General features: G+C 41.1%; 1 protein-coding gene across 1 annotated transcript in view; it reads right to left on the bottom strand.

Moving 5' to 3' along the window:
- Nucleotides 1-12,296: 12,296 nt before the first annotated feature.
- LOC124624188 (salivary glue protein Sgs-3-like) overlaps nucleotides 12,297-19,925 on the bottom strand; it is a 43,402-nt gene continuing 35,773 nt past the window's right edge. The window contains exon 4 of the mRNA XM_047149091.1: nucleotides 12,297-12,798. Coding sequence (XP_047005047.1) covers nucleotides 12,756-12,798 — 43 coding nt within the window. The 3' untranslated portion in view covers nucleotides 12,297-12,755. The remainder of the gene's footprint in view (nucleotides 12,799-19,925) is intronic.

Genomic DNA, 19,925 nt, shown 5'->3' with positions numbered 1-19,925 from the left:
TGAAATTAGTAATAAATTCTGTCTGCAGAAATATTGATTGTGTATGAAGGTACACAGTTTTTGCAGAGCAAAGTCACTAAAATATACAAAGATTCTATGACATACCATCAACTAACCAAGCATGCATATTTATACTTAAAATATGACCATTGACGAACTTTCAAGCAAGTATTTGTCACTGCAAGTAATTTTAGTACACTGCAATTCTCATCTCATATTTGGTAGTCCTCCATATAGAATCCAGGGTATGAATCTGTCTTTGCAGCCTGAGTAATCATACTTTATGGGATCTAGGTTTTATAAAAATTGAAACCACTTTATGTCTTCTTGGTATCTATTGCGAATTTTCTCCACTGCACTCACAACAACTTATAACCTGACAACACCTAATAACTTCTAAATGCTGCTATATATATATATATATATATATATATATATATATATATATATATATATATATATATATACAGAAATTGCCAAATACCAAATACGTTATTTACAATCAAAAATGTTCTTCCCACAGCAGTTTCACATTGACACATAGTGGTTGTAATTGTGAATTTAGTAATTTACTGTGTAAAATAATCCTTTATATCTGATCTAATAACGCAAAATAAAAATAATTATTTTCTTTTTAGTTACAAATTCGATTTTTTGGGTAGCATTTGCGCAAATTCCTGGTGTATTGCTTGATGTGTTCATTAAGCTGATTTTTTTATGAAGTAAGCAGATTTCGCAAAACACGAAAATACGATATCTATTCAAAACACATTTTGTAAACTTGTAATTAAAAGATCAATTACATCAGTTTCTGTTACTGTGGTTTTACATGGAATAAAATAGCAAATTAATACACAATACGAGGGTTGCCCAGAAAGTAATGCACCACATTTCTTTTTCTCAGCCGAAAACACTGTTACGAATGTGAAATGAACGTATGTTTTATTGGAAGTCTCCCGAGTGAGCGCGCCAAGTTTCCACCACTTCCGACAGATAGCGTGGTTGCAGGACAGTTTCAAAATGCCGTCTGTAGGTAACGTACGTTACAAGCAACGTGTCGTCGTTGAATTTCTCATTGCAGAGAAAGCAACTGTGGGGGATATTCACAAACGCTAGTGCATAGTCTATGGAGCATCTTCTGTCGACAGAAGTACAGTTAGTCGCTGGGCATGGAGTGTGAGGTCACCAGAAGGCGGTTCGACGGAGCTCCACGATTTGCAGCTGTTGGGGAGACCAACAGCGGCTGTCACACCTGACATGTTGCAACGAGCTGATGTTATCATTCACGAGGACAGACGCATTACGATTCGGTAGTTAGCGTTGCATCTGTCAATCAGCAAAGGAAGTGTGGATGTAATTATCCGCACTAGTGGATATTCAAAAGTGTGTGCAAGATAAGTCCTGAGGTGTCTACCGGTGTATCACAAATCGCACAGAAAAACATTTGTTTTGATTTGTTGCAACGTTTTCAATCTGAGTGGGAGGCCTTCTTGTCCCGTATTGTGGCAGGTGATGAAACCTGGGTTCACCATTTTGAGCCCAAAACAAAAAGACAGTCGATTGAATGGTGCCATTCCCACTCCCCACAGATGAAAAAATTCAAAGCAACTGTTTCCACTGGTAAAGTCATGATCACCGTGTTCTGGTACTGTGAAGGTGTGAGTCTCATTGGTATATTTCCAGGTGGGAGTACCATTAATTCAGAAGCATAGTCAACATATTAACAAAACTCAAGCTGCGCTTCCGGCGACTTCGGGGCCACAGCAACACAGGAGATGTTTTTCTGCAATGCGATAACGCTCGGCCCCACACAAGTCTGAGATTCATTAATTGAAGCCACTTAGAGGCACCTTTGATAAAGATCTGCAGATTTGGCAACAAAATGAATCTTCAATATTGTCCAGTTTGCAAAGGGTATTAAGACAAGTACAGGTACGTGTAACATATTCCTCACCCAAGATTGCACTCACGCGTGGAAGTTGCAGCAGGTACAAACTGCACGAAATTATGGTAATGAAAATGTGTATGGTTCTCAACTCTTTACCAGTGACATGTTGTATAATACGGAGGCAGTACCTAACTTGTCAACTGTATTACTGGAGGAGAATTTACTAAAACAGCGTCAGTCTCAGGTATTCATCCAAGAGAAAAAGACTATTCACCTTGCCGTTTTTCTTAAATCATTTAAAACAGCTTTGACTTGGTCCTGGACTGAACGACAAAAGATTAATTATGTGAAAGGCTAAATACAAGGTGAGGCGATCAAAAGATCAAGCTAAACAGCGCATAACTTTATCTGTTACAAACAGTTTGGAAGTGCCTTCCTCAAGAAATTTTGGTCAGGCTAGATTCAGGAGAAGTAGAGAAAAAAGGTTTCCGAGACAGAATTGTTCAGTCCACGTCAATGAAGCCAAAGACGTTATTTTGAAGAGAACCTAAACATAACTCGCTACTAGAACGGTTCTGTCTCCAAACGTGATGAGTTGCGGATATTGAAAGCAAAATTACTGAGTGAGATATGTGAAAAACTTATACAAGTTCCGGAGACACACATAGAATACTTCCCGTCTGTACTCGACTCACTGGATTTCATCCAGAAAGACATGCACGACTCACGAAATAACAATAATCAGACAGCCCACGTGATTCAGTCGCGACAGTACAGCCAACCTAATTCACGAGGCCAGTACTTTGTTAACCATGTAGGACTGGCTAATCAGCCGACAAATGTGAATCCTTCTCCTCAGAACTATGGATCTAATTCGCCAAACAAGAGAAGAAAGAACGAAAATCGTTTCCATCCAGGATACTTTGATAGCCAAAATAGATGGAACATCCGGAATGGAAGCAGGAATGACAATGAAAACCGTAACTACAGTAACCACTGTAATGACAGCAATATCTGTAATAATAGAAATGGACAACGGCAGTGGTACTTACCAAACGGCCAGCCGGTGTGGCCGAGCGGTTCTAGGCGCTACAGTCTGGAACTGCGCGACCGCTACGGTCGCAGGTTCGAATCCTGCCTCGGGCATGGATGTGTGTCATGTCCTTAGGTTAGTTAGGTTTAAGTAGTTCTAAGTTCTAGGGGACTGATGACCTCAGAAGTTAAGTCCCATAGTGCTCAGAGGCATTTGAACCATTTGAACTTACCAAACAACAAAAATAATTATCCTGGAAACCTCCCTAACTATAATAATAACAACAGTAACAAAAACAACGCACAAAGTGGTGCGGTTCAGGGGACTGGAGGACACAGCATCCTCGTGTGAATATAATTGAAGTGGCGAATGAACCTCGATCGTCAAATTACGGCCTGTGAAATTAGATTTTGTCTGACTTGCCTTCACATAATGACTGGGGATCATATCGGTAACAACTACCTCTCCTCAGTTAATTTCAAGAACCATAATGACCGGATAGTAATCACACAGACCTTGTACAGAGAAAACATGGATCTTCGCGACCAGTTAACAGAAGAAAATACGAGACGTCGTGGCCCAAAGAGTGAAATGATACAGGCACAGCACAAGCTGTCGTAGTGGTGTACCAACCACAACTGTTACAGATACGGGGCAGCAATATGTGCTGCATCATATAATTTGTATAAGAGGATGAGGAAATTAGGCCTCATTCCATATTTTCCTCTCCAGAAACGCCGAAAGGTGAATGCGGTTGGCGTTTAATTGCTTGAGGTTAGGAAGCAGGTTTTTGTGACAATTAACTGGGGAATGGAGAGACAGAATGCCTATTCCTAGCAATAGATCATTTAGTCACTGACTGCCTGATAGGCATTGAGTTTCTGAAAGAAAAAGACGCAATAATTGATTTCTCCTTAGGAAAATGTTTCTTGACGCACAATGGCGAAGAGATGGACGTATTTCTGGACAGACAAAAGTTAAAACAAGGTAAATATCGCCAGAGCTATCAGATTCAATTCTTAGGCTATGATAATAGCCATAACCTTTGTCACTCCGTAACAAAATATTAAATATCGGACTTAAAGGAACTCGTAAGTGATAAAGTGTTTGAATCTACAGAAACTACTGAGAAACAACAAGGTAAGTTGTGTGACTTACTTGTACACTACTTATAGGTATTTTCGCAAAAACCAGGTGTTGTTAAAACCTATATTTACAATGTAGACGTTGCCCCCCCCCTCCCACTTGGTCAAAGTGAGCAGGAGTGAGAGATAAGATCAAGCAACTGAACCATCTGCATCACCATACTGCAGTCAATTGTTAGTGGTAACCAAGACTAATGGAAATATTTGTCTTGTGTTGGATGTACATGGCATAAATTAAATATTTGTATCTGTACGTTCAGGACTAGAAAACCTTGATGAGAGATTACAAAATTTAATGGCGTCAAATACCTTACAAGTATTGATTTAAAAAATTCATATTGGCAGGTAAAACTAACACTACAATCTAGAAAGCATATGTCATTAATTTTTGGCCATGGCGTTATCAATTTTGCTCCGTATCTTTCATACTTAATATTAGTTCTGTAGTGTTCATCACTCCTTTAGACACAGTACTAGGTCCAGAACTGCTAGAAAGTGCAACGCTGTATGCTGACGATATTCTGATAGCAACAAATACTTAAGACGAACATTTTAGAGAAAACACTAGAGAAGTCTTCACAAGCAGGAATTACAGCAAATTTACAAAAATCTATGCCTGCAATAGCGGAGATCAAATTTTTAGGACGTATAATATCCTCGTAAGGAATATGTCCAGATCCTGAAAAAATTAACGCAGTCAAGAATTTCCCATATCCAAACACCAAAAAGCAGATAGAGCATTCTTTGGACTCTGCTCTTTCTTTCGACGTTTCGCTCCACACCAATTATTAAATAGTACTGCACTGCTAGGTTTACTTAAGAAGAACCACTCATGGCTTTGAACACGGGAATTGACCAATGATTTTAATGCAATAAAAGAAGCATTATTCAATTCAGATATCTTATGTCATCCTGGTATGAGGAAAGATTTTTGTGTCTCTACAGATGCCTCAAACTCAGGTTTGGGCTCATGTGTGATTGGTCAAGAACAGGGTAAGTGTGAAGTAAAAGTCATTAGCTTTGCGAGTAGAACACTAACTGAATGCGAGTGTTCTTATTCAACCACAGAATTAGAAACACTTGCAATTGTGTGGGCAATATTATACTGACGTGTGCAGAAACATGAATTACAAGAAGTAGATCGACGTTGGCACACGATGAGAACACAGTTGAAACAGGATAACGCAGGCAATCGGAAATAACATCACACCCCACACAATGACGCATTGTTCTATTGTAGACATCGTAATAAAAGAACTCCGGTTGAAAACGTAGATTCGCCTGTTTTGCTACCTTCCCCAGATGCGACGAAAAGTTCATCGATCACTCAGCAATTGTGTCATCTATCAGAAAGCAAAGTTCATAAAAAATGAACTGTTAAGACTGAACTGCTCTCTATTTTGCCTAGTAAACAGCTTGAAATCGTAGCTTTTGATATTGCTGGTCCATACCCTACCACCCATGGAGATATGAAGTATGTTGTTGGATCATATGACTGTTTCTCCAAGTTTGTAAAGCTTATATGCTGCTAAGCCCGCTATGGCTGTAATAATTATCAAAAGCGTTTCAAATGATTACATTACCACAGTAGGATACCCAAGTCACTGCTAACAGACAATGCATCTTACTTCACTGGCCATAAAAGGAGACAATTTTTGCAAGATAATGGCATTCAAATAATTTTAATATCACACTTTAACACTCAAACAAATCCCTGTGAACAGGTGTTCCGCAAATTAAACGGGTTCATAAGCACTTATTCACACTAGCTGTACATGTGTTGAGTGCAGTCGCTTGATTTCTGTGAGCAGGTAGTGAACCATCTTCCTATTTATGACACACAATACATTTCTGCAGACTTGATGTTGAATGTCAGAGAAAACAACGAAAGGGTAGATACTTTCCGAAATTTCCAAGACAAGCAGAACCATAAGAAGAAAAGATAAGATCCTGTGAACTGTACTCACTCATCAGTATGACGAGAATATCACAAACAAGCAGAACTATGAAGTAGGAAATTTGGTTTTACTCAGAACTCGCCCCAAATCTTCATAACGCAGATGTAAGATCAGCAAGTGGGCACTACTCTATGAAGGACCATACGTCATCACATGCATTCCACACCCAGGTTGTTATTTCCTCACAAATCCTAGAATCAACAAGTTTCAAGATATGTACCCACACAAGTTTCAACACACATAAATCCAACAAATAAACATTATGAAAGGTAAATACCAGCTACGAGAATATTTGCTAGCTGAAGTTGTATTTGCATATTTGCATTCATATGCACACACAACTTTGAGGATGATTTGCACCAGCAGCAACTCATTTTTATGTACGACTTTTCTATGTTTTCTTAATGCCAAGTATTTTCACCCATATAGATACAATGTTGTTATTTTTGTATGCAAAGGTGTACCTCAGAATAATAAATGGATGAATACTTTGTATGCATAGTGCATTCTAATACTACGACAGTTGTTTTGTGAATAGAATGAAAGATGGTCATGAACTGATAAAACCGGATGAATAGTAAAATCCCAGATAATGATGTTCTGACAATAAATGAAAATATTTATACAGATACACTGCACTGTATGCCATGCACTACCTAAATACAACATGATCACAAGTCTGTACAGTTATTAGCCTATTCACAATGTAAATCAGCACTACACTCACATCAAAATACTACTAATAAACATGAATGGTGGTGTACTGCTGACACGAAACTTGTCGCTAGAGGTCTATTTCCTCTGCTCCCTTTGATTAGCATTTGCTTGTTTTGTAACTGAATCGTTTTTAAAAGTGGATACTTCCCTATTTTGCTCTCAAGTGCTTCAGATATTGATGTGTTTAGTGACTTTTCTCTAACCTGACTTTTATATAAAAATTAAATATTAACTTGATGATATGTGAATCTTACACCCAGACTTTGGAGCGTATTTTAAAAGGCTGAAAATAAGTTCAGTCAAATTTGTAAAAACATGAGACTAGTAAATGGATGAATACTAATAGATAAAATGACTTGCAAGGACAACCTGTAAATGTAAAAACCTACAGTAAATAAGTAATCATGTACGAGGGTATATAGACTTCTATTATGATGAAAAACAAACTAGTGGTGAGCCTGTGATAAACAGTGACCAGTCTTGTGTTGGGATAGAAAATTAGTGCATTATGTGTAATTCCGATCGCTGGTGGAGTGATAAACCAACATTAGGACCTCTAAACAGCATTACTGACAGATTCAAAGTTGTACACTTACCTCATGAAAAAACTGAAGCCGTTTCCTCCGAAAGGTTGTGCTACCGAAGGGAGTCGGTGTATTCGATGGCAGGGGAACTCAAAATGTATCTTCGCTGAAAAGACTCCACATCACGTAAACACGGTACGCCACGCCCAACAGTCATGTGTGAACTTGGCCGCGGGCAGGCCAGCAGTAAAATGCGATTGGAGCCGGACGTCTGTGCGGTGCGTGGTATTGAACATTTAGAATAATGATACGCGTACATGTAAATGAAGTTATAGACACGTTAATACTCGTGTGAATTTAAAACTTTGTTCTTTTTATCATCGAAATAGAGAAAGAACTTCCAGTTTTGTCTGAACTTCCGTTATTCTTATGCAATACTCATCTTTACATTATTCTTATTATTCTTATGTCCAAGTCTTTCCAGTTTATAAAAATTTGGCGAAAAATGAGTAATTGTCCAGTCTGATCCAATGTTGTTATCTGCTGTAAGGCAAAGAATTCAATTTTTTTATATATTGTTTTGTATTTTAACCCTGTATGTACCATACAGGTGCATCCTTTCAAAAGATTGATGTCATGGAACAAATGTTTCATGAATCACAGGGCCTCAGCACTGCTGCACGTATGCGAATGGACACTGGGGTGAGAACCAACAAGACAACACTGTGTGTGTGAACATCGGTGGGACTGTGGAGATCAGACGAATCCGGCCTGACGCTGGCTGAGTGATGTCTCATGCCCCGTGTCTAACGCCACAACCTGCTTTTGACGTCACAGTCCGTGTTTCATGTCATTCCTCCGATATACTCGCAGCCTGCATTACATCACCTACGAAACTGACAAGTGCTTGGAATCAATATTCGCCTTTAACATTGTGTATCCCATATAACCTGCTGTTTACCCTGTGCAGAGTGACAAGTTTGTGCCAATGACTTTACCTTAGACAAATACTACATTAATTGTAACTTTCAAATAACTTCTGGGAATTCAGCCAGGTAACACTTTGAGCGATCGCCGATATTTCGGCGGGAGAACCTCCTGCCATTTTCAAGGCAAACTGCAACGGACAGGCGACCTACATGCAAATTTAAAACATCGGTTCTCGGACTGATGCAGGAAAGATAACACACACACACTGAACACTAGTGCCACCAAAGATGACCAAAGTCAGAGACATCGATAGTGAGACTACGAACTCGCAGGTGAGGTAGCATTGACTCTGTCCCTCTGTTTTTTGACAAAGGAGAGAGCCGGATTCCAAACAGAGTTTAAACAAAAACCTCCATCCTGGTTAACGAGGTTGCTCGCTAATTTAATCTGAACTGCCTCCTCAATAACAGTCTCAATAGCTGGACGTTCATGCCAATATGTCGGTGTTATTATATAACATGGGGTGACCAGTATCCACAAATGTTCGACAATAGCAGATCTACTCGGCTCCTGTAATCGTGTGTGCCGTTTATGCTCAGTACATCGGTCCTCCACGGTCCTGATAGTTTGAACAATATATGCCATTCCGCAGCTACAAGGAATGCGATATACACCCGCCTTACGCAGACCAAGATCATGCTTAACAGAACTTAACAGCACTCTAATTTTAGATGGAGGTCGGAAAACACATTTAACATCTTATTTCCGTAAAATACGACCGATCTTGTTGGAAGTGTTTCCTAAGTAAGGCAAAAAGGCAGTAGACTTAGGTGTCGACTCAAAATTATCATCAGTCACCCGATGTACAGTTGGTCGATAGCGCAACGCACGTTCAGTCTGTCAATCACTATAACCATTTTGAAGATGGTTGCCTTCCCTTTCTTGACGTGTTGGTTAGGAGGAAGGATGGTGGATCATTGGGACATGCAGTCTACAGGAAACGTATTCACACCGACCTGTACTTACAGGCTAATAGTTGTCACCACCCAGCTCAGCGTGAAGGGGTACTTCGTACCTTGGTACACAGGCCACGAGACGTTTCCGACGCTGAGACCTTGCCAGATGAGCTGTCCCATCTTGAGGTTACTTTTCGTCACCTGCGAATACGCAGTCTCACTATCGATATCTCTGACTCTGGTCATTTTTGGTGGCACTAGTGTTCAGTGTGTGTGTTATCTTTCCTGCATCAGTCTGAGAACCGTGGTTTGAAATTTGCATGTACGTCGCCTGTCCGTTACAGTTTGCCTTGAAAATGGCGGGATGTTTTCCCGCCGAAGTATCGGCGGTCGCTGAAAGTGTTACCTGGCTAAATTCCCGGAAGTTATTTGAAAGTAGTATACGCCAGGAGAAACTCAGGTCTCTAATTGGAACTGTTTTAATCGAACAAGAAAAAAATGAATGCTTATTAACTTTTCTTTCTAGATGAACGACTATTCCCAATTAGGCAACGAAGTGCATCGTAGCCATTCAGGATGCACAGTAATACCCCTTTCTAAAAATTGTTATGTATGTAAAATTTTGTGTAAAAATTTGCGACCAAAGAGTCGATGTTCATACTTGCGTTGTCGCTGTAATAAATGAAGGCTGCGCCTTCAAATTTTTAGAGAGGAGCTAGGAGAAGCCTGGCTGTTTGCTTTTGTCTTTCTTCTTCCAGCCGCTATAACGTAAGCATTGTGGACTGTAGTTACAAATTATTCTTGACATACTAACTTATTTTGCGTTAGAAATCTGTTGATTCCCTATTAATTTACCAGATCACATGTTTATCTCGAAGTTCTATTTTTCAACATTTCTCGTAGGGAAGACGCAACACTTCGATTTGGTACCGATCCACCACTGGTGTGATTCGTTACTTATGTGCAATGTTCATTTTTCCTTATTCTCAGACCAGAGCCTGCAGATATTCCGAGAGGAAGTTCGAGTTTTTCAAATCAGTCACACAGCATAGAGCCCTTATCAAATCGCGATATGCAAGTTGCATTTTCTAAAATTCCGTCGGTCCACATCCTCTATTGCTCCGCTCCTGTCTGGGACATTTACGAAATTTGTTCTGGTAAAATTTTAAAATAGTTTGGCGGAGATGAAAGCCAACTCACAAACAGGAACAAACATATCCTATCTTCAGAGAGGACGTAGACTCTTTTGAAACTTTGGCCCTAGTTGGTACAGTATTCACAAAATTACACTCATTTTTTCCACAAATTAGATGTAAACTAATTTATCCTATCCAAATATATTATTTACTGCTTCCTGGGCTCTAACCGATTCCCTTTCAGAAAAACTCTTTTTGGATATAAGCTTTTGGTCCAAATTTTGGGCAGATGCCTAGCATTTTCCTCCATTTCTTCCTGACACTATTCCATTCCATTTACTCTGTCTGATCATTCAACACTTCCTGCTCACCTTCAGTTATTCTAGTCTGCTCATATACTGTACTGGATGTTGATTCAAGCTCTACTCACAACTCTTGTCTAAAACGCACTGCGTGGCCTGTAGGTTGGATCGGCTGTGACTCTCTATTCATTTTTTTTTTTTTAACGTAAGTGTATTACCCCACACTTCGAGTCTGTTGTTATGTGCAAAAGGAGTCGTATTCAGGTCAAGGGGAGCTGTGGGCTCAAAACGTTTGAAAACTACTGTTATGGCTTGTAGCTTCCAGAACAGCAGTAGAGACAAGTGTAGTGGGATGTTTTGTTGCACAGAACCGTAAAATATACTCGTAAAATCGTCGCATAGAAATGGAATAGCCTGCTGCAGGCTGGACTGCAGATGTACCGGGTGCTTCTGATTAAAGAGCAGCTACTCACAGAGATCCAGCGTCGGCTTTAATTATCGTATGACAGCGAAACTTTGTAGATATTCAGACGTTAATACGAAACCGACTTTCGCTGGAAAAAATTTAGTTCCAATTTTGGCCACCAGGTGCGCGTCAGGAGTTGTGAATGCAAGATAGACGTACAGAAGTGTTTCCATATGCACTGCATTAGGAACGGTACGTGAGCAGGTTATTGATTCTGTTATTAACCATAGCTTACACAATTTGTTCAATATGAGCACGGGAACATAAACGAGATGCTGCATCCGCAAAACGTCATGATCAACGGTTGCTCGCAGCTGTTCCGGTGGAATCTGAGCAACGTGTGTCTGTTTACTGGACTTCAGACGAAGTAGAGCCCGAAAATGACCCTGGTAAAAGCGTTCTTTTAGATATCTCTAGAGCCATAAGTCGCATGAATACAGATCAGGTGACCTTGCAGGCCACCCATCTGGAAGTCCTCTGGAGATAACACGTCTGTGGAAGGTGCATCAATTAGATCTTTCACAAGACGAGCGACATGAGGTGTTTACCTATCTTGCACGAAAACAGTGGTTTCCACGCAGTTGTGCTCTTGCAAAACAGCAACGTCAGAAGGATTACAAGAGGTGTTGTCAAGAGAATCAAAAATTGCGTTGAAGTGTTTGGTGGAATTTATGAAAGTCAGCTTTGATCTTAGTCATTACCTTTGCTTACCACCTTCTGTGAGTATTTCTTTGGGTAAAATTCTAACACCTGCATCTGTTAACCAATGAAATTCGGACACATGTTTTGTGGGATGTTTTATTCGATTCAGTCCATACTACCACCCCCCCCCCCCCCCGAAGTATTTGCTATTCCTCCAGCAAGAGTCTGTATACATCAAGAAGCGCTGGCGAAACTGCACGAGTTCTACTTACCTTATTTCGAAGATTTGTGCACGTTTAAATTTTTTTCTGCCTCCTAATCCAGAAAATGATTAGAAGAGCAAACATTTTATCCGAATGAAGTGGTTATCCGTCCTGAAAACAAGTTTCCTCGAGAGCTGAAATTCGTTTCTTCTACGGGAGAATTTATTTTGCACAAAATAGATTAGCTGTGCTGGAAAGGAGCTTTACCTACAATTCAAAAGAAGTTTTCGTAAGAGTTTAAAAAAGACATGTCACCGGAGTGACTTCGTAGTGCACAGCGGGTATTACACTGAAAACTTTTTTTTTTGCTTCTAAAAAAGGTTTGTCATTTGCTACATTTTTATTAAACCTACAAATTCGCCGGAGTACGTTATACATCAACTGGCATTTCTGCACCAAAGGAGCCCTACGCACAATTTTGGATACTTTCAGTTGGCTACTGTGTGAACGAATAAACAAGTATCAAGAGAAAATGTATACATGTTCAGTGTAATGTGTAGTACAATATTGAAGATAGTGTAGCTTACATGAATGGTATGAGACTTTCACTTAAGTGTTACTGTTGATACAAACACATATGTGTACCAGTCGGTCAGCGGTCGTCTGTACTGTAGTTTTGGCACGACCACTGCGCGACTGTGGCAGTCTGAAAATGCGACACAACTGCAGACTGCTGCCACAGGCACGGCGTCAACAGGAGACCGCCGAGCTGTAGCGCGTTTGTGGCTGTCGCATCTGCGGACTGCGGCGATGGAGTAGCGTAGTCTGCGCCTGGGAGACTTCTTCTGGCACCGGTTAAGAGAAGGTAAGAGGCAGCACTCTCAGTTTATACCCGTTTCTGAAACAGTAGCAATCGTTCTTTCAGTGCTCTCCTTCTAACAAGTACTACAATACAAAAAGAAATTGATCACATGTATTGAACTAAAACTTATTGCGTTCTTTATCTTCTAATAAAGTAAGTAAAATTAATTCCACGATCATGCCCAGAGGACCACATAATTCCAACCGGCTGCCTTGCCATCCTGTGCCATAGGGCGTCATTTGGATGTGATATGGACGGGTACGGAATTGACAAACCGCTTCTCCACCCGACTTTCGAAAAGCGACTTGTCATTCAAGTAGCTCCTCGATTGGCTTCACGAGGCTGATGCACCCGTCTCCAATCCTATCACGAAGGTAAAGTTGCTGGCAACACTGGGAATTGAACCCCAGTCCTATGCAGTGCAGTCAGACGCGCTGTGGAGGCAGGTAAGAGTAACAGTCATTCCTCTTTTGCAACATCCGCACTAAGCTGTCACCCTCCACATTTCATACACTCCCATGATCCTCACTTAACGTAACTGCAAGGTCAACTGTAGGAACATGAAAACTGTGTGAAATTCTGAGGAAGGAAGTCGGCCGTGTCCTTTCAAAGGAACCTTACGGCATTTGCCTGAAGCGATTTATGGAAATCACGGAAAACCTGGCCGAGCGCAGGCTTGAACCGTAGTCCTCCCGAATGCGATTCCAGTGTGCTAACCACTGCTCCCCCTCGCTAGGCGTGAAATTACGTTACGTGAAAACCTGTAAAGGAGTAGAAAGAAACTTCGGTCCAGAGTACTTATAGAAGAGCCAGTGGACACACATAACGCATAGGAGAAATAAACAGTACTCAGTCAACATCATCTACCTTTCTATAATGGAAACAATGAGTTAACTTAAAAGTTCTGCTACGAATCCCTACGTATCTAATTCAAAACAACTAAAAATCTTTATTTGCACTCACACATAAATATTGTGAAGACAAAGTATTAAATTACTTAAATTAGATTTATACGGTCATGTGAACAGTTTTGCATACAATAATTTCAAAACACAGTAAGTTACCTTTAAACATCATTGCCTGCAAAAGGTGCAAGGGTACTACAAAAAAAAGTAGGTCCTATCACGACGTTGTTCCTATGACTAGAAAAATGGTTTCATTTTGCACTACTGCGTGCGAAATGTCTTAAAACAATTCAATTTTCCTACAAAGCACAGAACAATGGTATATTTTCCGAATTTTACATTACATTATCCCTGAGGGCGAAGACTACATTTTCATTTCTGGCCCCTGTTGTGGCCAGTGACCGAAACAGTTAGATCGTACATCATTCACTGACACAAGATTACATGTTTACTTCTTCTTCTTCTTCTTCTTCTGGCCTTTTTGCCCATCTAATACTCAAAGCCAGGCTTCGTCTTTCCAGAAAATAAAAGTCCATTTGCAATGTCCCCCGTATAACTCGCCAACACTTTTGTAAAATAACTCACCTTCAAGACTTCCTCTTACCGTTTATAAGTTGTTTCATTGTACAATAAAGGAAAATCGAATCAAACTGCTACACTGGTAATCAAGCCCACAAAACCTTGCAAGATATCTGCTAAACATGCACACTATTCAGAAACTTTACACCAGAGACAGGAGAATATCGCTGTATATGAGAGTTTAAATGTTGCTTGCAAGTACTATTACTCATTTAGGGGCGAACCTTGAGACATGTTGCAAAAAACGGTGTGCAGTTTCGATCTTGCTGGAGCAACATTGACAAATAAATTGTTAAGCAAAATCTTTATAACGAAGCAAATAACTATTACTATTGTTTAACAAATAGGTGAAACATGTTAGGCCGAAAAGAATCAGTTGTAAAAACGAATAATAGTTTTCACTACAAGATAAACAGTAAATCACTACTAACAGAGGAAGAATGGTTACAAATATTGTCAACGTAATATTTATTATCTCAAACTTGTTTATCATAGCAACGATATTAAAATTTTCTAATATTACTTTGTACCATACTCGCAATAATTGAGTTTTATGACTGTAAATTTGTAGTTTTCCATACTCACAGTTGAGATAGAAACGTTTTCTTGGTGTTAAAGTTCTAATACCTGCAGCTGAGGTGATGCAGAACTCATACCAGTGATTCACCGAATGTTGTAACAATCGATCTTTTCGAGTAGAATGGAGCTGCCGTTTCAATAGCAACACTCATAGGCACGGTCAGCAGCCATTTACATTTTCATTTTTGGATGGCATTACAGAACATAGACATATACAAACATCGTGAGCCCACATTTGTTAGCTACCTTGTGCTCACTGGATCATACGTCACACATTTTGGGTTGGAAATAAAATTTCGCATGACGGCAGGCCAAGGAAAATGTACACTACTGGCCACTAAAATTGCTACACCACGAAGATTACGTGCTACAGGAAGAAGATGCTGTGATATGCAAATGATTAGCTTTCCAGAGCATTCACACAAGGTTGGCGCCGGTGGCGACACCTACAACGTGCTGACATGAGGAAAGTTTCCAGGCGATTTCTCATACACAGACAGCAGTTGACCAGCGTTGCCTGGTGAAACGTTGTTGTCATGCCTCGTGTAAGGAGGAGAGATGCGTACCATCACGTTTCCGATTTTGATAAAGGTCGGATTGTAGCCTATCGCGATTGCGGTTTATCGAATGGCGACATTGCTGTTCCCATTGGTCGAGATCCAATGACTGTTAGCAGAATATGGAATCGGTGGGTTCAGGAGGGTAATACGGAACGCCGTGCTGGATCCCAACGGCCTCGTATCACTAGGAGTCGAGATGACAGGCATCTTATCCGCATGGCTGTAACGGATCGTGGAGCCACGTTTCGATCCCTGAGTCAACAGATGGGGACGTTTGCAAAACAACAACCATCTGCACGAACAGTTCAACGACGTTTCCAGCAGCATGGACTATCAGCTCGGAGACCATGGCTGCCGTTACCCTTGACGCTGCATCACATACAGGAGCGTCTGCGATGGTGTACTCAACGACGAACCTGGGTACACGAATGGCAAAACGTCATTTTTTCGGATGAATCCAGGTTATGTTTACAGCATCATGATAGTCACATCCGTGTTTGGTGATATCGCGGTGAACGCACATTGGAAGCGTGTATTCGTCGTCGCCATACTGGCGTATCACCCGGTGTGATGGTATGGGGTGCCATTGGTTACACTTCTCGGTCACCTCTTGTTCGCATTGACGGCACTTTCAACAGTGAACGTTACATTTAAGATGTGTTACGACCCATGGCTCTACCCTTCATTCGATCCCTGCGAAACCCTACATTTCAGCAGGATAATGCACGACTGCATGTTGCAGGTCCTGTACGGGCCTTTCTGGATACAGAAAATATTCGACTGCTGCCCTGGCCAGCACATTCTCCAGATCTCTCACTAATTGAAAACGTCTGGTCAATGGTGGCCGAGCAACTGGCTCGTCACAATACGCCAGTCACTACTCTTGATGAACTGTGGTATCGTGTTGAAGCAGCATGGACAGCTGTACCTGCATACGCCATCCAAGCTCTGTTTGACTCAATGCCCAGGCGTATCAAGGCCGTTATTACGGGCAGAGGTGGTTGTTCTGGATACTGATTTCTCAGGATCTATGCACCCAGATTGCGTGAAAATGTAATCACATGTCAGTTCTAGTATGATACATGTGTCCATTGATTACCCGTTTATCATCTGCATTTCTTCTTGGTGTAGCAATTTTAATAACCAGTAGTGTATTTCTCTGCCCTGTTCTGAAGGAGTGCCGGATGTTCTTGGCGCCAAACATAGTGCGTTGTTAGAAAGTAGTGCCAGGAAATTTCCGGGTCAATGGGTTGCTGCACTGAATACACGTTCCTCAGTGGAATCGTGCGTTTCGATGATAATACGTCGTTCCGCTTAGCATCACGCTTAAAAAATTGTTCAATTGGCTCTGAGCACTATGGGACTTTACACCTGAGGTCATCAGTCCCCTACAACTTAGAACTACTTAAACCTAACTAACCTAAGGACATCACACACATCCATGTCCGAGGCAGGATGCGAACCTGCGACCGTAGCGGTCACGCGGTTCCAGACTGAGCATCATGCTTACAGTGATGAAAATTTCTATTTTCAGTATAAGTAATATTATGTGTGAAAGTTGAAACTTTGACAAGTCACAACTGTGCCTGATGTGTCAGTAGTGCCAACATTCTTCCCACGCGTAGCGTCAGTAATACTTATTAGTGAGACATCATTTCATACAAATAGTTTTAATATGTGATGCGTATTGTATAATTCTTGGGTGAATTTTGTCCAGGATGATCACTTCATAGCTATCTGTTTGGACTGCCTGACACTTTGTTACGTCATGCAGATGGGTGAGAATGACAGTCAGATTTATAAAGGAACACTTAAAGTAGAAATAAGTACTACTTTTATTTATACAGGATAAATGTAGTGTTGTCGTTCATGATTATATTGTATACACAGGGAGACTCTTGCATATATACGGGAATGTTTTTTGCAGCAACGACAGATAATTTGCCGCGCGGGGTAACCGCAAGGACTATGGCGCCCTACGCGGTTCGCGCGGCTTCCCCGTTGAAGTTTCGAGTCCTCCCTCGGGCATGAGTGTGTGTGTGTGTGTGTGTGTGTTGCCCTTAGCGCAAGTTAGTTTAAGTTTGATTAAGTAGTGTGTAAGCCTAGGTACCGATGACCTCAGCAGTTTGGTCCCATAGGAACTTATCACCACAGATAATTTGCAAGCGAAAATTCTTCTTTCTTTTTTATGTTTGGTCAACGTATTAGTCAATAATTAACGTCATTGTTTTAATTATAGGAACAACGCATATTGTGACAAAAGTGCTTTAACCTTTCATGACTAAAGCTCACTTTACACTTACTTTAAAATTAAAAGTTCAAAAACTGTCTTTTCTTATGATCAACAACAACAACATTTTAAGTCGAGTGATCTTGGAAATCGATTGGGTGGGATACATGTGACCGACGAATCTAACTGCCAGCCGCTGTAGCCGAGCGGTTCTAGGCGCTTCAGTCTGGAACCGCGCGACCCCTACGGTCGCAGGTTCGAATCCTACCTCAGGCATGGATGCGTGTGATGTACTTAGGTTGGTTAGGTTTAAGTAGTTCTAAGTTCTAGGGGGCTGATGACCTCAGATGTTAAGTTCCATAATGCTCAGAGCCATTTGAACCATTTGACCGAACCTAACTAGGTCGATGTTATCATTTGAACCTAGGTTTTCAAAGTTAAATTTTTATTTGTATAAGGATTTTATCACGATGGCAAATGTAGAAAGCGTGTCACAAATCAATACCAAACGAACTTACTCTCATGACAAAATATGAATTACAGCGTACAAATTCCAAAAAAAAAAAAAAAAAAAAAAAAAAAAAAAAAAAAAAAAAAAATGTGAGGATGGAATGTCTATGATGTATAACGAAGCACAATCATTTCTGACATTCTTGAAACGGAGAAGATGGTAATTAGATGTGATTTTCGTAGCCGGCAGCGATGGCCGAGCGGTTCTAGGCGCTTCAAAAAAATTTGTATGAAATCTTATGGGACTTAACTGCTAAGGTCATCAGTCCCTAAGCTTACACAACCTAAATTATCCTAAGGACAAACACACACACACACCCATGCCCGAGGGAGGACTTAACCTCCGCCGGGACCAGCCGCACAGTCCATGACTGCAGCGCCTGAGACCGCTCGGCTAATCCCGCACGGCCTAGGCGCTTCAGTCCGGAACTACGCGGCTGCTACGGTCGCAGGTTCGAATCATGCCTCGGGCATAGATGTGTGTTATGTCTTTAGGTTAGTTAGGTTTAAGTAGTTCTAAGTTTAGGGGACTGATGACCACAGATGTTAAGTCCCATTGTGCTTAGAGCCATTTCAACCATTTTGTGATTTTCGTGAAACAAATGACTGTGCCTTCTAGAAATACACAGCGCCTCTCTTGATCGCTTTCAGCCTTCTTTATATCCAGCCCATGGTCAATAGTATTTAGCTCCAAGCCGTGGATCCTTCTAGCTGGATGATAGACAGATATGAGACATTGCTCTAAACTGCTTATTACCTTAGTACGATATGTGTGACGATCGCCCATGAAACAATTTAGACAAAGCAACTATATGAAATCTTCATAGTGTGATCATTGTACTGTCGTTTGTAAAAATGGGACATAACATTTATATTCCTTTTAGAATTATCTCTTTGTCGTTTGACTTTGTGTAGACATCGAATAGACATCGTATCACTGTGTCTCCTAAAGAGTCATCACGCACATTTTCAGTGATGTTTCATAACGTATCTGAAATTTCGTTTTTGCTGTGAGTAGATCTTCTGATCAACACTTTCTTCACGCGTCGCCCTGTTTCAAAGGAAAGGGGTTGGGTTGGGTTGTTTCGGGGAGGAGACCAGACAGCGAGGTCATCGGTCTCACCGGATTAGGGAAGGACAGGGATGGAAGTCGGCCGTGCCCTTTCGAAGGAACCATCCCGGCATTTGCCTGGAGCGATTTAGGGAAATCACGGAAAACCTATATCAGGATGGCCGGACGCGGATTTGAACCGTCGTCCTCCCGAATGCCAGTTCAGTGTGCTAGCCACTGCGCCACCTCGCTCGGTTTCAAAGGAAAGCATAGCTTTTTTCCTCATTGCAAAGAAAATGTTCTCACAGTGAAAACAGTATTTGTCCATTCGAGTGAGCGGCACAAAGTTAGTCTACTTCAATGTTCGACTTAGCTGTATGTGTTAACAGGAGCCCCGCGGGATTAGCCGAGCGGTCTCAGGCGCTGCAGTCATGGACTGTGCGGCTGGTCCCGGCGGAGGTTCGAGTCCTCCCTCGGGCATGGGTGTGTGTGTTTGTCCTTTGGATAATTTAGGTTAAGTAGTGTGTAAGCTTAGGGACTAATGACCTTAGCAGTTAAGTCACATACGATTTCACACACATTTGAACATTTTGTTAACAAGGACAGCAAAATGCCTGGAACAGCCAATAGAGCTACTCCAGTAGCGAGAAACTAACGCGGCTGCGTGGCAGTAGCAGACACAGCGCAAGCCACCAAACGACACGCTTAGGAAAAAATGATGAACGAAGTTATCGATGTCGTGAGTGCCA

This window comes from Schistocerca americana, chromosome 1, assembly GCF_021461395.2.
Source record: "Schistocerca americana isolate TAMUIC-IGC-003095 chromosome 1, iqSchAmer2.1, whole genome shotgun sequence".
Lineage (NCBI taxonomy): Eukaryota > Metazoa > Arthropoda > Insecta > Orthoptera > Acrididae > Schistocerca > Schistocerca americana.
Note: the sequence above shows the minus strand (reverse complement) of the source record. Positions and strands in the feature narration are given on the sequence as shown.